Consider the following 23,082-nt stretch of genomic DNA (forward strand, 5'->3'; position numbering starts at 1 on the left):
AACAGTATTTTGAAGTACCGTATCAGTTGTTATTTCCTGTAATATAGTTCACATGTATGGATCAAAAATATTCAGCCAAGTGTGGTGGCTCATGCCTGTAATCCTATCTACTCAGGAGGCTGAGATCTGAGGATCAAGGTTCAAAGCCAGCCTGGGCACAAAAGAGCCTGAGCCTCTTATCTCCAATTAAAAATGGGAAATGGGGCTTGGCTCCAGGGTAGGGTGGTAGCCTTGAGTTGAAGAGCTCAGGGACAGCGCCCATGCCCAGAGTTCAAGCCCCATGACTCCCCCCCCCCAAAAAAAAAAGCATTCATTTTAGAAATATATTATCCTTGCAGTGAGTATTGTGGTAGTAATGAACATAAGTTTATTTACCATGTATGTTGTTTGATGATGTCATTACAAAGGCCATTCAATTCATATCTTGCTAAAGGTCACAGACTTAGAAATAGTGAAGTAGGATTCTAACTTAATTATTGGGCTTCAGAGCCCATAATCCTTAATGATATACAGAGCTCTGCATTCAACTTGACCTTTATGTTTCTAGAATTTTTGGTTTTGGGTCATCCCCTCCATTCAAACTACCATAATTTTGTTCACTTGTAATTTTTTTACCCTTAGTATCATTTATTTACATAGCTTTTAAAGTGATTTTACTTTTTTTTTTTTCCAGTCCTTGGCTTGAGCTCAGAACCTGAGCACTGTCCTTGGGTTTTTCTCAAGGCTATTTGCTCTACTACTTGAGCTTCAGCACCTCTTCCCACTTTTATTTTCTATGTATGTGATACCAAGGAATAGAACCTGGATTTTTGTGCATGCTAGGCAAGTATTGTACCACTATGCCAAACTCCCTGCCCCATGAGGAACATAATTTTGTCATTGGCTTAGTGTGTGCAAGGTTAACGGGAAGTGTTTTGCTTATTAGGCACAGTTGCAAACCTAATAGGCTCAACTTTGTTTACCACAGAATGTCTACCAGAGTCCTTTTGGCTACTCTTTCCATCCCTATTACTCCTGAGAGAACTGATATTGCCCGACTTTTGGATATGGATGGCATTATTGTTGAGAAACAGCGTCGTCTTGCCACACTGCTTGGTCTTCAAGCCCCACCAACACGAATTGGCCTTATTAATGATATGGTTAGTATAATTTTGTGCACGACAAAAATTTACATGTTAACTAAAATTACGTATTTCTCCTCTGAATTACTTTCCAGCTATGGTTGGTTGACTGCATATCTGATACTTGAAAGCATAGAAGACCAATGGTTAAATAAAACAGTAGTATTTCTTTTGATGGGAGATGTTCATATGTGAAATCTTGCTAGTTTAAGCTTAATAAGTGTTGCTGTAGTAATCTTAACTATTCAGGATAATTTGCATAAAAATAACTTGTAAGCTCTGGTGTTTTACTTGTTACTGGGATTAAATTAATCTATTTGACCTTAGTAGTTTATTTGCAAATAGCCTACTGTGTTGGCTTAGAGTTTTTTTTTTTAAAGTTCTCGGGTCTTTTTGTATAGCCAAGTAACCTGATAGTGAGGTTAAGGCATAGATAATTGTTTTCCAAATTTCAAATCCTACAGTTTAATTTATATTCAGTTTAGAACTCAGTTGGAAAACTTCCCTCAACAATTAAATCTTTTGTTCCTACTAACTGCAGGTCAGGTTCAATGTACTACAGTATGTTGTTCCAGAAGTAAAGGACCTTTACAACTGGTTGGAAGTAGAATTTAACCCTCTAAAACTCTGTGAGAGAGTCACAAAGGTGAGCATTTGTTTTTGAAGTTTTAGTTATGTCATTGTGTAGCTGCCAATATAATTTTGCATTATATTTATTTACCCTTGTTAAAAGAGTATTGCCTTGATGGGCTGGGAGTTTGGCCTAGTGGTTAAAGTGCTTGCCTAGCATGCATGAAGACCCGGGTTTGATTCCTCAGTACCACATACATAGAAAAAAAAGCTGGAAGTGGTGCTGAGGCTCAGGTGGTAGAGCTCTAGCCTTGAGAAAGTCCAAGGACAGTGCTCAGGCTCTGAGCTCAAGCCCAGGACTGGCAAAAAAAAAAAAAAAAGAGTATTGCCTTGAATCTTTGAATCAGTGCACATTTCATTGTCTTTTGTCCTTCATGTTGGGAGAAAAGATATTTCTGGTGTGCTAAAGAAACCTGTGGAGGTAAATTAGCAGCATGACTTAAATTTAGCTATTGCTGTCAGTCACCTTCAAACATGTGTTAATAACTTCATAAGTTTTGTACTTATGCATTATATGATTTTTGCTTCATAAGTTTTGTTCTTATGCATTGTGTGATTTTATATTTTAGAAAAAATACAGTATTTACATAGAAAGCCTAATTCTCATTCTAATGAACTTTATAGGTTCTTAATTGGGTTAGGGAACAACCTGAAAAGGAACCTGAATTACAACAGTATGTTCCACAACTACAAAATAACACCATACTTCGTCTTCTGCAGCAGGTAAAAATACAATGAACTTGTTTAGAGAGCACACTAATTCATTCCTCTATAAAATTAGAACTGGACTGGGAAAATGTATGCATCCCTAGCAGATGAAAGTCTTTCCAAATCTTGTATACGAATTAGTCTCTGTCTCTGAATTATTTGCTTACCACTTTACGAGGATTTATTTACTTACTACTGCCTTTTTTAAGCTTTATACTATCTTTGTGCATTTGCTTTGGTGATAACTTTCTTTACCCATGTGGTTTTTCATAGTCAATGCCACTTTACTGACGATTGAAAAGTTGTATTTTTAGATTTTTTTTTTCCTGTTCAAAATATTGAAGAATTGAGCATCTTAAATTCATGTATTTTTGTATTCACAAAGGCATAAGAAATGGAATTGTAGGGGCCAGGAGTTTGGCGTAGTGGTACAGTGCTTGTCTAACATGCAGGAAGACACAGGTTTGATTCCTCGGTACCACATATTTAGGGGGAAAAAAGCCGGAAGTGGTGTTGTAGCTCCAGTGGTAGGGCCCTAGCCTTGAAAAACCCAAAGGACAGTGCTCAGGCCCTGAGTTCAAGCCCTAGGACTGGGAAAGAAATGGAATTAGACTCGCAGCTTACACAATAAAAGTGTTAGGTCCGGGCCGGAGCGAGCGGGGCCGGAGCGAGCAGGGCCGAGCGAGCGGGGCCTGAGCTAGAAAGGGGGCCTAGCCGGGCCGGAGCGAGCGGGGCCGGAGCGAGCAGGGCCAGAAAGAGAAAGGGGCCAAAAAAAAAAAAAAGTGTTAGGTCCTCAGAAGACCTAGTAAACTAACCCAGTAGTGAATGAGATATCCTTTTTTTTCCCCTTCTGCTAACACTTGATTTGAATGTCACTCTTTTTTTTTGGCCAATTCTAGTGCTTGAACTCCAGGCCTAGGCACTGCCCTTGAATACTCTTTGCTCAAGACTAACACTCTGCCACATGAACCACAGCACCACTTCCGACTTTTTCTGTGTTGTATGTGGTACAGAGGAAAATGCAAGGCTTCTTGCATGCTAGGCAAGTACTCTACCACTAGGCCATTCAGCTCCTGCCTGAATGTCACATTTTTTAGAGAGAATTCTTTAAATTGTTATATTAAAGATGCGTTGTCTGGTACTGGTGGCTCAGACTTGTAATCCTAGCTACTCAGGAGGCTGAGATCTGAGGATCAAGATTTGAAGCGAGACCCGGAACAAAAGTCCAATTAACCACCAGAAAACTGGAAGTGGTGCTGTGTCTGAAAGTGTTAATCTTGAGCTGAAGAGCCCTGGGAGAGTGCCCAGGCTCAGAGTTCAAGTACTGGGACTGACTGCCCTTTCCCCCCCCCCGCCTCCCCCCCTTCTAAAAATTTTGTTTTTTCATTTGGGGAAGAGATCTTTATTATATTTAGGGGTTTGCACATTTCATTGACCTGCTTTCTTTTGTATGTGAGCAGTGTTATTTCTTATGTGCTAGACAAATAGTTGATGGTTAATTAGCAGATTCACTATACATAGTAATTCTGCCAGTCTCCTTCAGACAAAACACTTCAATTTATTAGGTAAGTAAAAGGTCTGTAAATAATGTGACCATTTAGTTTTTGTTTCATGAAACTAAAATTTCAAAAGCATAATTTTGAGGAATTGTATGATGCTATGGTTCATAGAAAAGGAAGGAAGATGATATGGGATTCAAATTCCAGCAGTATCAACCTAATAAGTAGTGAAATTTGGTTGACTGATTAATGAGGTTTAGGATCATGATGCCTCCTAACATTGGGCATAATTTCTACATCCTGTGCTATCAGGAAATTGTCATTAAATTATAGCTAGTGTTATGATTAACCCTTTGTTTCTTATACAGGTGGCGCAGATTTATCAGAGCATTGAGTTTTCTCGTTTGACTTCTCTGGTTCCTTTTGTTGATGCTTTCCAACTGGAACGGGCTATAGTAGATGCAGCCAGGCACTGTGACCTCCAGGTATGTGCTGTAAGGGAACGATGATGTAGTCAGACTAGAAAGACATGTTCTATATTTCTAATCTTGGGTACAGTGGCAGCTGTTTAAAGCTCTATAGAGTTAAACTTAGAGCTTTGCATAATTTCAAATTTCAGTTGCATTTTAAATCTTTTAATTTCATATTTTTTTTACCCCCAAATCCAGTTGTTGAACAAGTGGAATATTTGCAGTCAAGGCATAGCTAGTTTTCTACAGGTGTTGAGGTCTTTAGATATATAATGGATTTTTTTTTTTTTTTTACCACTTTGGAAATTATTATGTCCAGCTGATCATTTCCCTCAACTATTAGTCTCCTGTTGATTTCTTTCTCTTGATACTCTTTTTTTTTTGTTGTTGTGGGTCTAGCACTCTGTGCCTTGGCACTGTCCCAGAGCTCTTCAGCTCAAGGCTACCACCCTATCTCTTGAACCACAGCACCACTTTGGTTTTCTAAAGGTTAATTGGGGATGAGAGTCTCAAAGACTTTAGTGTCAGTGGTCTGGGCTGGCTTTGAACCACAATCCTCCAATATCAACCTCCTGAGTAGCTAGTACTTTACCACTAGGCCAAACTCCTGGCCCAGAGTACAGGTTTTTAACCACTGACAATTTTCATAGGTTCGTATTGACCACACTTCTCGGACTCTGAGTTTTGGATCTGATTTAAATTATGCTACTCGAGAGGATGCACCAATTGGTCCTCATCTGCAGAGTATGCCTTCTGAACAGATAAGAAATCAACTCACAGCCATGTCTTCAGTGCTTGCTAAAGCACTTGAAGTCATCAAGCCAGCTCATATATTGGTAAGTGTTTTTAGAGGGGAAATTACTTATATTTACATATTCCTATTCAATTTTTTTTGAGGGAGGGGAAGAAAAAAGTCTTGCTATGTATGCATAGTGGCCTTGAACTCTTGTTCTGCCTCCATTTTCCCAAGTGCTGAAATATTATAGGTGTGAGCTGCCCTCCTGGATTAGTTTTGTTTTTACCAAATATCTTTATTAGATATACAAATTATTGGGTTGCCTTTCATAAAATATTATATTACACATGTAATAAAAATATATAATACTGCATATTCCGTGTTTCCCCAAAATAAAGGGCTTTTCTTTCCTGTTTAAGTTATTGTTTGTGACCTCCATTTGTATATCTGGCTTGAGCACAAGATATATTTGTTCCTAAGAAAGATTTACTTGAAATAGGGACATTTCTTTATGTGTGTCACTGTTACTCAAAAACCGACTAGGATTAGTGCCGCAGTATTTGGTACTAGAAACCAATAGTAGCTAAAGAACAAATGCATAGGACAGTGCATCAAAATTATTGATCCATAATATCTTTGTTTAAGTTGATTTTAATTTTTAATTTTAAAAATGAATTTGTTTTTGAAGCAAGAGAAAGAAGAACAACATCAGTTGGCAGTTACTGCATATCTTAAAAATTCACGAAAAGAACATCAGCGTATCTTGGCTCGCCGACAGACAATTGAGGAAAGGAAAGAACGACTTGAGAGTCTGAATATTCAGCGTGAGAAAGAAGAACTGGAACAGAGGGAAGCTGAACTCCAGAAAGTACGGAAGGCTGAAGAAGAGAGGCTGCGGCAGGAAGCAAAAGAGAGAGAGAAGGAACGGATTTTACAGGAACATGAGCAGATCAAAAAGAAAACTGTTCGAGAGCGTTTGGAGCAGATCAAGAAGACAGAGCTGGGTGCCAAAGCATTCAAAGATATTGACATTGAAGTATGTGACATGACATACATTAAGAACTTGGGTTTTATCTGAGATTTCTGTAGTATTAGAAACATAGTCTTTTACCCTTAGCTCGTCTATTTTGGTTCTGCATTTTGCTACAGTTGCCTCTGTGTAAGCATCTGGTTTTAATTAATGGCTTGAAGGTGTGAACTCAGCAGGAACTTGGGTAGACCCTGTACTACTTGGAGCCATTTGTATAGTTTTTAGCACAGTGTCTTTTATCACTGGAAGGAATTAATATAATCAAGAGGAGTGATAAGTGTAAAGATTATACATGTGCTTTCTCTATTGTACATAGTTTGTTCTGCAGTATACTTATAAATTAACATGTCAAAATTAAATCTGCAGGGAACTGGGCTGGTTGTAGGGCTTGAACTCTGGGCCTGGGCACCGTCCCTGAGTTCTTCATCTCATGACTAGTGCTCTATCACTTTTTGAGCCACAGTACCACTTCCAGAGTCTCATGGACTTTTGTGCCTGATCTGGCTTTGAACTTTGATCCTCAGATCCCAGCCTCCAGAGTAACTAGGATTATGGGCGAGGCACCCAGGTTTTTGTTTTTCTTTCTTCTTTTTTTTTTTTTTTTCTTCTTTCTTTTTTTTTTTTTTGGTCTATCATGGCGTTTGGACTCTGGGCCTGGGCCCTGTCCCTGAGCTCTTCAGCTCAAGGCTACCTACCCCACGAGCCACAGAGCCATGCCACGCCACTATCGTTCTCTTCCTGGTAATTGGAGATAAAGTCTCACAGAAAAGCCCCAGCTGGATTTGAACTGTGTTCCTCAGAGCTCAGCCTCATGAATAGCTAGAATTGCAGGAGTGAGCCATTATGCCTGGCTTTCCTTTTATTTATTTATTTATTTAGTCAGTCCTGGGGCTTGAGCCCTGTCCTTGGACTTTCTCAAGGCTAGAGCTCTACCACCTGAGCCACAGCACCATTTCTAGCTTTTTCTATGTATATGTTACCGAGGAGTCAAACCCAGGTCTTCCTATATGCTAGGCAAGCACTGTACCACTAGGCTAAACTCCCAGCCCTTTTCTGTATTTTTAACTGGTGCATTTGTATTACCTTTTAGGATCTTGAAGAATTGGATCCTGATTTTATCATGGCTAAACAGGTCGAACAGTTGGAAAAAGAAAAAAAGGAACTTCAAGAACGTCTAAAAAATCAGGAAAAGAAGGTAAGAAAGGATGATTGGTCACACTTGCTTTGCTGGGTCTCTACCATGAGAGCCATTCCTACACCCTGCTTTTTTGCTGGTAATTTTAGAGACGGAATGTAATGAGCATTTCTGTCCATGACACTTTAGATATTTACCTCCTAAGTAGCTAGGATTATAGACTGTCATCCAATAAGCATCAGTAAGCTTTGTAATTTTTTTTTTTGTACTGGGTATTGAACCCAGGACATTGCACTTGGTAAACAAGTGCTTTGCCATTGAGCTACATCCTAGCCTGGATCCATAAACTTCTAAAGTAAGTTAACCTAGATACGTTTAATAACCACATCTTTTTTCATGCCCTTCAGATTGACTATTTTGAAAGAGCTAAACGTTTGGAAGAAATTCCTTTGATAAAGAGTGCTTACGAAGAACAGAGGATTAAAGACATGGATCTGTGGGAACAACAAGAAGAAGAAAGAGTTAGTTTTTTTCATTCAATTGTGATATTTTCAACATTAAGCGAATAAGTAATAGGGCCAGAGAGTTTCAAATGATTTTCTATTCTTTTGCTAGAAATGAATGCTTAATAGATATATAAAATACATTGGTTAAAAAGATTAAAAATGTTAGTAAAAGATTAAGAATGGGCTGGGTGGAATAGGGGAAAAGATTAAAAATAGAACTTAACAGATTTGTATGTTCTTAAAGTATATATAATTTGTATCTTTATAAAATTTAGTTTATTATAGGAATGATATACAGTGGGTTACATTTACATGAGTCAGGTAATGAGTACATTTCTTTTCATACAGTATCATCTATCTGTTCCCTCATTCTGATTCCCTCCCTCCCATATCTGCCCACGAGTTGTAGAGTTTACATTCATCAGTGTCCATCCAGTGTATTCCACTGCTGCACTTTTTCACCCTTATCTTTATTCTTTGGGGACAATGTCTCTATTCTGTTTAGTATGTGTAACATTTATTTCACTTTACCTAATATATGTTAAATGTATCTAATTTGAAAAGTTTTATATCATGGTAAATAAAACTAGCCTCTTACTGTTAACTCAGAACTATATGATAAACCTCTTATACTTGATTGCTGCCTGTTAACATAGCCTTCAGGTTTTTCCTGTGCGTGTCCTTGGGCTTGAACTAAGAGCCCAGGTGCCGTTCTTTACCTTTTTCACTGAAGGCTGGCATTCTGCCCTTGAACCACACCTTCATTTTGGACTTTTTGGTAGTTAACTGGAGAATAGAATCTTGAATTGACTTTGAATTGTGATTGTCAGATCTTAGCTTCAGCTTCCTGAATAGGTAGGGTTACATGTGTGAGCCACTGGCACTAGGCTGGCGTGGCCCCTGTTTTTGTGTTTCTTCCCCCAAGAATACTTGGAGTGCTTGGGTAAGTTAGTAATCAGTATAAAATGTCTTGAAACTTAACCCTTATAATGTATACTTGCAGATTACTACTATGCAACTAGAAAGAGAAAAAGCTCTTGAACATAAGAATCGAATGTCACGAATGTTGGAAGACAGAGATTTATTTGTGACGCGACTCAAAGCTGCCCGACAGTCTGTTTATGAGGTGAAGTGGAATGTTTTCGACCAAGTTTGAGTTTTTGTTAAATTATTTAACAAAGTAGTACCTACTTTCTTTGACTTAGCATGTAACGATAACTCCAGTTGTTGTTGTAACTCCAGTTACATTTTTTTCCTATTGTGGGTTTGAATAAGGCTTTGAGTTCTCATTTGGCTCATTTTTTTTGCTTTTGGCTGGTGCCCTACTATCAGTCATATCTCCAGAATCACTACCCAGCCTGCTGAGTAGGATTGCAGGTGTGTGCCACCGCCATTGGGCTTCTAGGAGTATGTTGTTGTACTTACGCCAGAACATGCCCTTGAACTTAGGGACTGGGCACTGTTCTTGGCCTTGAGCTTTATTTTTTCTTCCTTTTCTATTCCTGAGGCTTGGATTTAGGCCTGGGCACTTTTTGCTCAAAGCTAGTACTCTCTGACTTGAGCCACAGCGCCACTTCTGGCATTTTCTGTTCATGTGGTACTGAGGAATTCATGCATGCTAGGCAAGCACTTTGCTACTAAGCCACATTCCCACATTGCTGTGAACTTTTGAGCTGAAGGCAAATAATACTCTGCTACTTGAGTCACAGCTCACTGTATGACTGGCTTTTTGCAGGTAAATTGGAAAAGAGAATCTTTCAGACTTTACTATGGCAGATGCCACTAAATCCCCCCCCCCCCCCCCCCCCCCCGCCTCTGCAGCTTGAACTCAGGGCCTGAATGCTATCCCTGAGCTTTTGTGCTTGAAGCTAGGGTTCTACCACTTGTGCTACAGCTCTGTTTCTGGGCTTTTAGATTTTTTTTCTGTTGGTTCAGTTTATTAGAGATGGGTCTCACACAGTCTTTCCTGCCTGGGATAGCTTTGAACATTTGAACTAAAATCTTGTGATCTCATCCTCCTGAGCTCTGGGCCTGGGTATAGTCCCTGAGCCCTTCAACTCAAGGCTTCTGCCCTACTGCTGGAGCCACAGTGCCACTTCCTTGTTTTTTTTTTTGTTTTTTTTGGCCTGTCCTGGGGCTTTAACTCATGGCCTGAGCACTGTTCTTGGGCTTCCTTAAGGCTAGAGCTCTACCATATGAGCCATAGCACCACTTACTGTGTATGTGGTACTGAGGAATTAAACTGTGGTCTTCGTGTATGCGAAACTCGTGGCCCAAGAATTACTTTTATTTATTTATTTTTTTGTTGTTGTTGTTTTGTGTTTTTTTTTTTTTGCCAGTCCTGGGCTTGAGCTCAAGGCCTGAGCACTGTCCTTGGACTTTCTCAAGGCTAGAGCTCTACCACTTGAGCCTCAGCACCACTTCCGGCTTTTTTTTGTATGTATGTGGTACCAAGGAATTGAACCCAGGTCTTTGTGCATGCTAGGCAAGCACTTTAACCACTAGGCCAAACTCCCGGCCCCAAGAATTACTTTTTAAAACAAAAAATTTAATCTTCTGAACAGAATTTTCACAAGTTGCCAGTTGACTGTGTGGCCTCTAAAGCAGCAGTTTTTGCTCCTCCCTCCTCCCCCCATTCCCCACCTCTTCCCCCATTAGGGTTTGAACTTGGTCTCAGGCTTGTTAGGCCTATGCTTGCTCTACCACCTGAGCCACACCTCTAGTTCTTCTTTTGTTCTTTCAGACAGGGGCAAGATGCATTTTGTTGTCAATAATAGAGAAAATATTATAGTGATAAAACTAGTACCTTTTTTTTTTTTTTTTTTTTTTTGCCAGCCCTGGGGCTTGAACTCAGGGCCTGGGTGCTGTCCTTGAACATTTTTTGCCCAAGGCTAACACTCTGCCGCTTCTGGCTTTTTTGGTGTATGTGGTTCCAGGGAATCGAGCCCAGGGCTTCATGTATGCTAGGTAATCACACCACCACTAGACCATGTTCTCTGCCCTTATGTTTATATTTGATGGCTACTTTTTGGGTTCCAAAGAACTGCGGATTCATTCATTCCTTCCTTCCTTTCTTCCGTCCTTCTTTCCTTCCTCCTTTTCTTTTTTGCCAGTCTTGGGGCTTGAATTGAGCCTAGGGCTTTGCATGCTAGGCAAACACCTCTACCACTAGGCCATGCTTCCAGCCCCCTTTTGTAGTCTTAAGTTTGTCTGAAAGAAATTGATCTTCTTGTAACTGTTCAATCTCAGGAAAAACTTAAACAGTTTGAGGAGAGATTAGCAGAAGAAAGGCATAATCGATTGGAAGAAAGGAAGAGGGAACGTAAAGAAGAACGCAGAATAACTTACTATAGAGAAAAGGAGGAGGAGGAGCAGAGGAGGGCAGAAGAGCAAATGCTGAAAGGTACGGTGAGACACTTGGAGTTAAGAGTCCATGTTAGTGGTCATCCATAACCTCATTAAATGGGAAGGTGCTCTGTCCCCTTAGCATTTTTATCACTGCAAGTGTTAATGTTTATTGAGAAACACATGGTCTTGTGTCTGAAATCCTAGATGCATAGGAACGGAGTAGGGATTCTGGTTTTATTCTAAGCCATTACAAAACTCAGTGGCGAATGGCATAATACTGTTTTCTGTAATTGACCTGATTGTTACCTATTTTAAAGTTCTCAGATTTACTTTTCTTTTTTTTTCCTGGTCCTGGGCTTGAACTCAGGGCTTGGGTGCTGTCCATGAGGCTCTCTGTGCTCAAGGCTAGAGTTCTACCACTGAGCCACAGCACCATTTCTGGCTTTTTCTCAGTAGTTTATTGGAGATCAGAGTCTCATGGACTTTCCCGCACAGGCTGGCTTTGAACCATGTTCATCAAATCTCAGCCTCCTGAGTAACTAGATTGTGAGCTACCAGCGCCTGGCACTTTGATTTTCTTTTTTAATGCTTCCTGTATTAGGAAAGTGCAGTTCTAGAGCACTAAGGGAAAGATGTTAAATAAGAGACTCACTTGGTGACCCAATACAATTACGTAGAGCGAGAAGAGAGAGAACGTGCTGAACGGGCCAAACGAGAGGAAGAGCTTCGAGAGTACCAAGAACGAGTCAAGAAACTAGAAGAAGTAGAAAGGAAAAAACGCCAGAGGGAGTTAGAAATTGAGGAAAGAGAACGGCGTAGAGAAGAAGAGAGAAGACTTGGTGATGATCCACTTTCTAGGAAGGTAAATAAAGAAATTACCAAATTCATTTTGTTTTATGGAATGCATGTTTATCTGAAAATTTTCTTACACAATAATTGATTCTCTAACATGGACACTCAAAGGTGTATTGAAGCAGCAGTGTAGATACTATCTGAGAGCTTACCAGCAGTTCAGTCTTAAGCATTTTTAGATTTAATGATTTTTAAAAAAAAATCCGTCGTGGGATTTTAAACTCTGGGCCTGTGCACTGTCCCTGAACTCTTCACCTCAAGGTTAGCGCTTTACCCATTGAGCCACAGTGCTACTTCTGGCTTTCTGGTGGTCAATTAGAGATAAAAGTCTCCCAGACTTTAGTGCCACAAATGGCTTTGGACCTGGATCCTCAGACCTTAGCCTCCTGCGTATCTAGAGTTACAGGCATGAGCCACTGCAACTGGCTATCTAATTCCCTGTGGATACAACTGCTTTTTTCTATGTATGTGGAACCAAGGAATCGAACACCGGTCTTTGTGCATGCTAGGCAAGCACTTTACCCCTAGGCCAAACTCCCAGCCTCTTATGTTCCCTCATCTTTGGAACTCTTTCCTAATTGGTTTGTTGCCCATTTGATTACTTGAACTTTGATTCTATGCCCATACATTATAACTTAACTGAATTTTTGTGGTTTCTTTCTCCTTTTCTTTTTTGCCTTGGAAGTCTCTTTATAGTTTATTACTACTAGTTTGATACCTTCTGTTAGATTTTTTTTTTTTTTTTTGGCCATTCCTGGTTCTTGAACTTGGGTCTGGGCACTGTCCTTGGACACTTTTTGCTCAAAACTAGTGCTCTGCCATTTGAGCCACCGGTTTTTTGGTGTATGTGGTACCAAAGAATCAAACCCAGGACTTCATGTATGTTAGGTGAGTGAGCATGTGACTACTAGGCTACGTGCCCAGCTCAGCCTTTTAATTTTTAGATAGCTAGCTAGAGCTGTCCTTCAAATCTCAATTTCTTCTACTTCCACCATCAGAGCAGCTGGGCGATTACAGTGTGCGCCCCCCACAACAGGACCAAGAATGAAAAATGTTTGTGTGGCAATTATGGTAGTTGTGGTGCCTCTTGTTCCCATTGTAGGACTCTCGTTGGGGGGATAGAGACTCTGAAAGCACGTGGAGAAAAGGACCTGAAGCTGACTCTGAATGGAGGAGAGGCCCACCAGAGAAGTAAGTGGACTTACAGAGGAGTTCCCCTAGTTCTCATTTTAAAAATGAGAATTCATTTTGTTGGGATGAGAAGAGACTTGTGCTTCCATTTATAAAATGTTTTATAGTTCAGCATTACTTTGATGATGGACTTTAAAACATTTTGAGAAATAAGTACTTCAGGTTTCTTAATTCCATAACCTGAGTATTGGGTTTAAGGAGTAAGTAGGAATATGTTTTTTTTTTGTTTGTTTTGTTTTGTTTTGTTTTGTGTGTGTGTGTGTGTGTGTGTGTGTGTGTGTGTGTGTGTGTGTGTGTGTGTGTGCGTGTGCTTGGGGCATGAACTCTGGGCCTTGGTGCTCCCCCGAGCTCTTCAGCTTAAGGCTAGCACTCTAGCCCTTGAGCCACAGTGTCACTTCTGGTTTTCTGTTTAGAGAAATATAGTCTCACAGAGGAGCTTGGAATGTAGCCTAGTGGTAGAGTGCTTGGCTAGCATGCACAAAGACCTAGGTTTGATTCCTTGGTACCACATACACAGAAAAGGCTGGAAGTGGTGCTGTGGATCAAGTGGTAGAGCTCTGGCCTTGGGAAAGCCCCAGTACTGGCCAAAAAAACCATAGTCTCACAGACTTTTGTGCTTTGAACTTGAACTGCAATCCTTAGATCTCAGCCTGAATAGGTGTGAGCTACCAGTACCCAGCCAAGTATCAATAGTTCCGTGACATATTACTTTTCCTTTAAATTTAAACTATGAATGGTAGGCAGTAATGGAGGTTTTAATTCCTGAAGAGTTAAGTTTAGAAAGCCTATTATTGGAATGCTAGCCCAGGCTGGTTTATTGGAATGTGATCCTCAGGTCTTACCCTCCTGTACAGTTAGGATTCCAGGTATGAGCCGTTGCCTGAGGGAGAACATTTTTTAAAGGACCAGGATTAAAATAAGTGATATTTAAAAGTCAGTGAAATAATGTAATTTCTCAAAGAATCATATGCTTTTTTTCTTTTTTCTTTCTTTTTTTTTTTTGCCAGTCCTGGGCTTGAGCTCAGGGCCTGAGCACTGTCCTTGGACTTTCTCAAGGCTAGAGCTCTACCACTTGAGCCTCAGCACCACTTCCGGCTTCTTTCTATATGTGGTACCAAGGAATCGAACCTGGGTCTTCATGCATGCTAGGCAAGCACTTTAACCACTAGGCCAAACTCCCGGCCCCTGCTTTTTTTCTTTTTTTCTTTTTTTTTTTTTTTGCCAGTCCTGCGCTTGAGCTCAGGGCCTGAGCACTGTCCTTGGACTTTCTCAAGGTTAGAGCTCTACCACTAGAGCCTCAGCACCATTTCTGGCTTTTTTCTATGTATGTGGTACCGAGGAATTGAACCCGGGTCTTTGTGCATGCTGGGCAAGCACTTTAACCACTAGGCCAAACTCCTGGCCATTATATGCTTTCTTACAAAGAAAATTTGCTCTGAAAGTATGGTCTGTTGCTCTCTAGGGATTGGAGACGTGGAGAAGGGCGGGAGGAAGAGAGGCCTCATAGAAGAGATGAAGATCGGCCAAGGCGTTTGGGGGATGATGAAGACAGAGAATCTTCTCTCAGGCCTGATGATGATCGTGTACCCAGGCGTGGCCCGGATGATGACAGAGGCCCTAGACGCGGTCCTGATGAAGACCGCTTCTCTCGACGTGGGGCAGATGATGACCGTCCTTCCTGGCGTAATACAGATGATGACAGGCCTCCAAGAAGAATTGGTGATGATGACAGGGGAAGCTGGAGGCATGGGGATGATGACAGGCCACTTCGACGAGGACTGGATGATGACAGGCCACCTCGACGAGGACTGGATGATGACAGAGGAAGCTGGCGAGCAGCTGATGAGGACAGAGGACCGAGACGGGGCATGGATGATGACCGAGGTCCAAGGCGAGGAGGTGCTGATGATGAGCGATCATCTTGGCGTAATGCTGATGATGACCGGGGCCCCAGACGGAACATGGATGATGACCGAGGTCCCCGGAGAGGATTGGATGATGACAGAGGACCCTGGAGGAATGCTGATGATGATAGAATTTCCAGGCGTGGTGCAGATGATGACAGGGGGCCTTGGAGAAACATGGATGATGATCGCATTCCCAGACGCGGTGAAGACTCAAGGCCTGGTCCCTGGAGACCATTTGTTAAACCAGGTAAAATTCTGATATTCAAAAGACTAGTTGATGCTTTATGGAATTTTGTGTATTTATATGTACAAACTGAAAGGACAGATTAGCATATGCAATGACTTTCATGTCAAAAGTGTGCCTTTGCTGCAGCATACTTTTTTGGGGGGCTTAAACTCAGGGCCTGGGTGCTGTTCCTAATCACCTTTTTCTCAAGGCTAGCACTCTACCACTTGAGCCACAGTGCCACTTTTGGCCTTGTCTGTTTTTGTGTAATTGAGGAATGGAACCCAGGGCTTAATGCATGCCAGCCAAGCACTCTCTCTACCATTTAAACCATTTCTCAAGTCCTGCTATAGCATAATTTTCAGACCAACTAAACAGCCTTAGCCTCTTCTGTAATGATACTCTTGTCCTTTTTTTCTTTTTCTTTTGATGTATTTTTTAAATGTTTTAGTACAGACACTGGGGTTTGAACTCTGGGTCTGGTGCTTTTTAAAGTTTTTTAGGAGTTAATTTTTAAATTTAATTTATTATAATGGTAATGAACAGAGGGATTACAACTGTATGAGTAAGACAATGGGTATGTTTCCTTTTTTTTTTTTTTTTTGCCAGTCCTGGGCTTGGACTCAGGGCCTGAGCGCTGTCCTTGGACTTTCTCAAGGCTTAGCACCCTACCACTTGAGCTATTCTTTTCCAGTCACTCATTCTTGTCTCCACCTATGGGTTGTATAGTTCACTTACATCAATGTCATAGTAAGCTCCATTGCCATACTTTTTTGCCTGTGTCCTCCCCCATCCTCCCAAAGATATAGGCGCTTAACAGTCCCTCAGCTTTTTCCCCTCCATTTTATTTTGTTATTACTCTTAAGGTTGTCGGTAGGGTCTCACTTTATATTCCAGGCTGGCTTCAAGCTCAGATCCTCATTCATGTCTGTGACTTCTGAGTGTTTGGATTAAAGGTGTGTGTTTTTTGTTTTGTTTTGTTTCATTTTGTTTTTTAATTTGTTTGTGGAGGGTGTTGGTCATGGAACTTTGATTCTGGGCCTGGAGGCTGTCCCTGAGCTCTTCAGATCAAGGCTACCACCTCTACCCCTTGAGCCACAGGGTCACTTCTGTTTTTGTTTTTGTTTTTGTTTTTTGCCAGTGCTCAGGGCTTGAGCACTGTCCTTGGACTTTCTCAAGGCTAGAGCTCTACCACTTGCCTCAGCACCACTTCCGGCTTTTTTCTATGTATGTGGTACTGAGGAATCAAACCCGGGTCTTCATGCATGCTAGGCAAGCACTTTAACCACTAGGCCAAACTCCCGGCCCTGTCCTTGGACTTTTTTAAGGCTAGCACTCTACCACTTGAGCTTCAGCACTACTTCGGGCTTTCTATGTTTGTGGTACCGAGGAATCTAACCCAGGTCTTCATGCATGCTAGGCAAGCACTCTACCACTAGGCCAAACTCCCAGCTCCATTCACTTCTGTTTTTTTAGTGGTTAATTGGAGGTAAGAATCTCATGGTCTTTAGTGCCAAAGGCCCGGGCTAGCTTTGAACCACGATCCTCAGATCTTAGCCTCCTGAGTAGTTAGGATTACAGGTGTGAGCATTAAAGGTCTTTATTAGTACACCAAGCTCTGTTTTATTATTTAGTCCTTATACCCATAAGATTTTGTCTTCCCCTGGTCATATTTGAGTGTTTCCAGCTTTCAAACTCTTGTTTTCATTTTTTTTTTTTTTTTTTTTTTTTGCTAGTTCTAGAGCTGGTACTCAGGAGCTAAGCACTATCCTTGCGTTTTCTCAAGGCTAGAGTTCTATCACTTATGCCACAGCACCACTTCTGGCTTTTTTCTTTGGATGTGGTATCGTGGAATTGAACTCCGGTCTTCATACATGCCAAACTTCCAGCCCTCAGGTCATTTTAAATAGTAAATTTTGCAGCAAAAATTACAATGATGTGAGGAACAAACATGGCGCACTAAGTAAGCAGGTCTTGAAAAGGATGCTTTATAATAGCTGCAACTAGAAGATAGAGTGATGCTGATTTTGCATGATATTGTGTGTCAGGCATCTCAAATTTTCACAAGGTCAAAAATCTGCCAATAGTGAAGATGACTCAATTATGGTGAATAAGTTGATTTAAACAGATAGTTTAGACTAATGCTTTGGTACATGTTTAATATAAATGTTTACAGTAATTGTTAATTTTGCAGCTGTAATATACATCCACTGAAATAGTTGCTTATTTTAGGCTCTTTGTGCTTTATATAATATACTTATATATATCCTGAAGCAGTGTCAAAGCATTTAACCAAGTCATGAATAGATACCAGGGAAAGCTGGAGGACAGGAATAGGAAAGGAAAGGAAAAAGTCTGTTATGGTAAAAGACTCTGAAAATGTTACAGGTTATAAGTCCATAATTGGGACTTTAACACAGAAAATTAATGTTTTCTACTTATAATTAGAACAGGTTTTGTACCTGAAATGAATGCATGCAATGGGGAAAACTCAACAGTAACCTTAAGTTTTCTGAAACATTTAATTCAGACTTGTCTATAGAGATAAGTGCTGCAAGAACTATTAATAACTATTAATAATAGGTAGTCTGTGTAGTTATGTACAAAGCTTCAGCCTTTATTTCTTTCATTGAAAAAACTCATTAGTGTTTAGAATCTCTGTTTAGATCACTCTTATGAGTGCTTGAGGTGTGGCTTAGTGGTAGCTATGGATTCCACCCCTCACCCTGGAAATTAGTCTGTCTTAAGGGGGAAATAATACTTCTTTTAAAAATACAGGTGGATGGAGAGAAAAAGAAAAAGCCAGAGAAGAAAGTTGGGGTCCACCTCGGGAATCAAGAGCATCAGAAGACCGAGAATGGGATAGAGACAAGGAAAGGGACAGAGACAATCAAGAACGTGAGGAAAATGACAAGGATCCTGAGCGAGAAAGGGATAGAGAAAGAGAAAGAGATGGGGATCGTGAGGATCGTTTCAGAAGACCCCCTCCCAGGTTGGCCATTCTTATGTATAGAATTATGTGTCTTTCCATTTGTGTGTTTGTGAGTTTATGTTTAGGGTATGGTATTGGGACTTGAACTCAGGGCTTCTTACTGGCTGCTAAAGTAAGTGTGGCTTTACTTGAACACCCATAGCCCTTTTTGCTTTGGTCTTTTTTGGGGGTACCGGGGGTCAGTCGTTGGGGACTCGAACTCTGGGCCTGGGCACTATCCCTGAGCTCTTCAGCTCAAGGCCACTGCCCTACTCCTTGAGTCACAGTGCCACTTCTGGTTTTCTGGTGATTAATTGGAGATAAGAGTCTCAACTGACGTGAGTCTTAGGGGTGGCTCTGAACCTCGATCCTCAGATATCAGCCTTCTGCGTAGCTAGGACTAGAGGTATGAGCCACTGCGCCTACCTGGCTTGCTTTAGTCATTTTTGAGATGGATCTTACATGCTGTATTTGGAATGATGCCCAGTTATTGGCTGAATTAGGAATTCAGGAATCTCCAGTTTTTGTTGATGCTGTCTCCCAGACTAGCTAGGTTAGCAGATGTGAGCCTACCAGTGCCCAGTCAGTCCTTGCTTTTCTTTTTTTCCTCTTTTTTTTATTAAATAATTTTATTGACATTGAGTTTTACATCATATTTCAAATGTCATGTTTAACAAGCAAGTATTCAAGAAGGGAATCTATAGACAATCACTGGCACTTAGGTTTTAGAATATAATTAAAATTAAGCTGAGGGTTTGTATGTCATAGATACATATTAATCTATGTAATAAAACGTTATGTCTATAGAGTATATAGCCCATCATAGATTTTTATGTCTATGTAAGTATGTATACATCTCTAAGACCATGACCATAACCTTGGGTACCCAAATATTGAGTTATCACTCTTGTGCTGTTTCGATCTAATATCAACATATTAAGGATACCATGCAGTCCTTTGCTTAAATAAATAACAATCCAACACCTCTTTCCTTTTTAGAAAATTAATAGTAAAAATTCTAGTTTCTTTACCAAAGCAGCTGCTGATAAATTGAGATTGCACTTCTCAGTATAATTCTCTATAAGGATGGAAAATCCTGCATATACATTGTCTGCCTCGTCAGTCAACAGCCACCTGTGGCTATTGAGCACTTGGGATGTTAAGTAGTGTTGCTTAGCTGCCCTGGATTTATGTAGCCACTTGAATAGTGGGAATTATGTGGGAGAAAGTGTGTATGTTTTGATATATCTTCATTTTCTCTCTATACCTGAATATGTTTGATTTAGTAGATACCAAGTAAGCAAGAATTTTGTTCTTTCAAATGGCTCTAGGGATGAAGGTGGCTGGAGAAGAGGACCAGCTGAAGAGTCTTCAAGCTGGAGAGATGCAAGAAGCCGTGATGATAGGGATGACCGTCGGCGTGAGCGAGATGACAGGCGTGATCTAAGAGAAAGACGTGATCTAAGAGATGACCGAGATCGGAGAGGACCTCCCCTCAGATCAGAGCGAGAAGAAGGTATGGATAGTACAGCTGCTGGTACATGGAAAACCGGAGGGTTTAATTAACTTGTAGATTTCTGTGGAACTCAACTAAACAGTTGACGTTTTATTCTACTTCATGATTAAATTGTATAAACTGAGCTCATTTCTAAAGTAAGTACATGACGGACTAAATTTGATAATGAACTACATATATTAAAAAAAACTAATGAAAACGAATCCTCAGTTATTTAGAAATTAGGTTCTAATGTATTAATATAGCTGCTTTCTAAAATTGGAGTAGCTGAAACTTTAGTAAGCAATACTTTTTTTTGGTCCATTGTGGGGCTTGAACTCTGGGCCTGGGAGCTACCCCCGAACTCTAGCTCAAGGCTACCGTCCCACCTTTTGAGCCACAGCCCCACTTCCCCTTTTCTAGTGGATAATTGGAGATAAAAGTGTCAAGGACTTTTAGTGCCTGGGATGACAGGATGGCTTTGAACTGTGATCCCCAGATCTCACCTTGCTGAGTAGCTTGGATTATAGGCGTGAGCCACCAGAACCCAGCTTAAACTTTTTTTTAATACTGGGCCTGGGTGCTGTTTCTGGGTTTCTTTTGCTCATGGTTACCACTGGAGCCACAGCTCTACTTCCTAGTGTTTTAGTAGTTTAATGGAGATAAGAGTTTTCACAAACTTTTCCACCCAGGCTGGTTTTGAGCTATTCTCAGATCATAGCCTCCTGAGTAGCTAGGATTGCTGCTGTGAGCCAGAGCTTGGTTGAACTCTCATATTTTATGACTAATTTGCTGTTAAATTCTTCAAGGGCCTTGGGGATGTGGGTGTGCATACATGTACCAGCTAGTACTGTGGCTTGAATTCAGGACCTGAGAGCTGCTCCTTAGCTTTTTTCACTCAAGGCTATCACTGCTATTTGAACCACAGCTCCACCTCCAGCCTTTTGGTGGCTAATTGGAACTGAGCTTTCAGTTTTCCTGCCTGAACTGGCTTTGAACTGTGATCCTCAGATTTCAGCATCTACACTTTCAGTAGCTACAGAAGTCCTTAACACAGGGCCTGGGAGTTTGGCCTAGTAGTAATAGAGTGCTTGCCTAGCATGCTTGAAGACCTGGATTCGATTCCTCAGTACCACATACATAGAAAAAAGCCAGATGTGGTGCTGTGGCTCAAATGGTAGAGCTCTAGCCTTGAGAAAGTCCAAAGACAGTGCTCAGGCCCTGAGTTCAAGCTCCACGACTGGCAAAAAAAAAAATCCCCAAACAAACAAAAAACCAAAATAGGACTGAATAAAACTGTTAAGTCTCCAGGCTTTGTAGTGCCCGGGATGGCTTTGAACCTTGATCCTCAGATCTCAGCCTCCCGAGTAGCTAGGATTACAGGTGGGAGCCACCTCTCCTGACACTTCTGGCTCACTTTGGGAGAGAAGAGTATCGTTGACTTTCTTGCCATGGCTGGCTTTGAACTGCAATCCTCAGATTTCAGCCTCCAGGTGTGAGCCATGGGTGCTGGGCTCTACTTTTAATTTTATGTAGTGCTGGGGATTGCTTTTTCTTAGAGAGTATCTTGCTTTTAACTGGACTATTACTTTTTTTTAATCTTTTTAGTAAGCTCTTGGAGACGTGCTGATGACAGGAAAGATGACCGGGGAGAAGAGCGAGATCCACCCCGACGTATTCCTCCTCCAGCTCTCTCTCGAGATCGGGAAAGAGACCGAGAAAGAGACCGAGATCGTGAAAGGGAAGGTGACAAAGAAAAGGTCTCCTGGAGAGCTGAGAAAGATAAGGAGTCTCTTCGTCGTACTAAAAATGAGACTGATGAAGATGGATGGACCACAGTACGACGTTAAGTCTCAAGATGATGGATTCAAACTTGTGTTTTACATAGGCTTAACCACATTCAAGGATTATTATACTTGTGATTCAACCAGTCTAAATTGGATTCCTTAATGTTGTCTCACCATAACACAAAAAAGCATGAACTTGTATTAACCCTATATAACAGATTGATCATGCACCGTATCCACAGAGGGTTGGGAAACCATGCCATTTTCTGGAATTTAAGGTGTTGCATTATCTCATCAATCATTTGTTTACAAAAAAGAAAAGGCTAAAAAAAAATAAAAAAGATGAACCCTTCAGGTATTGAGTAATACCTGTTATCTTGGTATATAATTGATCTTTTTATTTTCTTTTGATTTTGAAATATCTGGTACTAATTTGGAATATAAGGTAAGGTTCTGTTAAGATGTGTTTTTAAACCCTTTAAGCCAGTAGATCTGGAAGTTGTCACATGGTTTACTGGTTGGGACATGTACTTCTAGACATTTGAGGTACTGTTTTTAGGATCAGAGAAATGCAGTAAACATGCATGGCTACAGTGGGGTTTCTGTAGCTTTGATTGAGGAGGTGAGTATGAGGTAATTTGCGGTTGTCAATGCTGTGACATGACAGACTGCTGCTTGGTGGGAATCCAATGTGTAGTATGGCTTTTCAGTTCTATAAACATTTGCTAAATGTCGCTGAGGTTTTTTCCCCCCCTGTTGCCAATAGCAAACTGCTTTTCCATTAATGGAGAATTCATGCCTTTTAAGCATTTAAAATATGACAATATTTATAAATGTGTGGTTTGGAGGAATTGTTTAAATTCTGTTTCCTATTTTCTTTCTCTTCAGGATAGATTCAACAAGTAATTTGTAGTAATGACTGTGTTGCCTTCAATTTTGGAGTGCAGTAGTGATGTTAAAGATTAACTATTTGGTCTTATTGAAGCCAACACAGAACTTGCTGCTGTGTTTTTTTTTTTTTCTCCTTCAAATGATAAATAAAATACTTACAGAATTTGTTTTAGTGTTGGTTTATGAATATGGATGTATTTTCCTTATGGTTAGTGAGTTTGTATCAAGCTGACCTTATTTTGCTAGGTTTTTTTTTTTTTTTTTAAATCATTGTTATTTATGCCTCTTTGGTATGGAGAAATGGAAAGTAACCCAAACACAACACAGAAAACAACTAGACAATCCACTCCAGTAGGTTATTTCCTCTGACTATAAGTGAAGCTCCTTAGTTTTATTTATGTATTTTTTTATTTGAGACCTGGGGCTTGAACCCAGCTGTTCAGTGCTGTCCCTGAGCTCTTTTTAGTGTTCTGCCATTAGAGGTACAGCTCCACGTCTGGCATTTTGGTGGTTAGTTGGAGATATGAGTCCCTTGATCCTCCTATCTCAGCCTCCTGTGTAGCTAAGATTACACATAAT

The 23,082-nt window shown here is 40.6% G+C and overlaps 1 protein-coding gene and 2 non-coding genes across 3 annotated transcripts in view; all 3 read left to right on the top strand.

Moving 5' to 3' along the window:
* Eif3a (eukaryotic translation initiation factor 3 subunit A) overlaps positions 1-22,670 on the top strand; it is a 38,427-nt gene extending 15,757 nt beyond the window's left edge. The window contains exons 7-22 of the mRNA XM_090345767.1: positions 968-1,139; positions 1,663-1,767; positions 2,376-2,474; positions 4,327-4,443; positions 5,079-5,264; positions 5,853-6,200; positions 7,285-7,389; positions 7,737-7,850; positions 8,839-8,961; positions 11,085-11,238; positions 11,861-12,045; positions 13,138-13,226; positions 14,689-15,380; positions 18,138-18,351; positions 19,662-19,846; positions 21,434-22,670. Coding sequence (XP_090201893.1) covers positions 968-1,139; positions 1,663-1,767; positions 2,376-2,474; positions 4,327-4,443; positions 5,079-5,264; positions 5,853-6,200; positions 7,285-7,389; positions 7,737-7,850; positions 8,839-8,961; positions 11,085-11,238; positions 11,861-12,045; positions 13,138-13,226; positions 14,689-15,380; positions 18,138-18,351; positions 19,662-19,846; positions 21,434-21,675 — 3,130 coding nt within the window. The 3' untranslated portion in view covers positions 21,676-22,670. The remainder of the gene's footprint in view (positions 1-967; positions 1,140-1,662; positions 1,768-2,375; positions 2,475-4,326; positions 4,444-5,078; positions 5,265-5,852; positions 6,201-7,284; positions 7,390-7,736; positions 7,851-8,838; positions 8,962-11,084; positions 11,239-11,860; positions 12,046-13,137; positions 13,227-14,688; positions 15,381-18,137; positions 18,352-19,661; positions 19,847-21,433) is intronic.
* On the top strand, positions 2,098-2,229 carry LOC150053771 (small nucleolar RNA SNORA19). Its single transcript, XR_016537944.1, has one exon. It is a non-coding gene; the product is annotated as a small nucleolar RNA SNORA19 (small nucleolar RNA).
* Positions 3,879-4,008, top strand: LOC150053772 (small nucleolar RNA SNORA19). Its single transcript, XR_016537943.1, has one exon. It is a non-coding gene; the product is annotated as a small nucleolar RNA SNORA19 (small nucleolar RNA).
* Positions 22,671-23,082: the final 412 nt, after the last annotated feature.

This window comes from Megascapheus bottae, chromosome 15 (assembly GCF_031878675.1).
Source record: "Megascapheus bottae isolate mThoBot1 chromosome 15, mThoBot2.hap1, whole genome shotgun sequence".
NCBI lineage: Eukaryota > Metazoa > Chordata > Mammalia > Rodentia > Geomyidae > Megascapheus > Megascapheus bottae.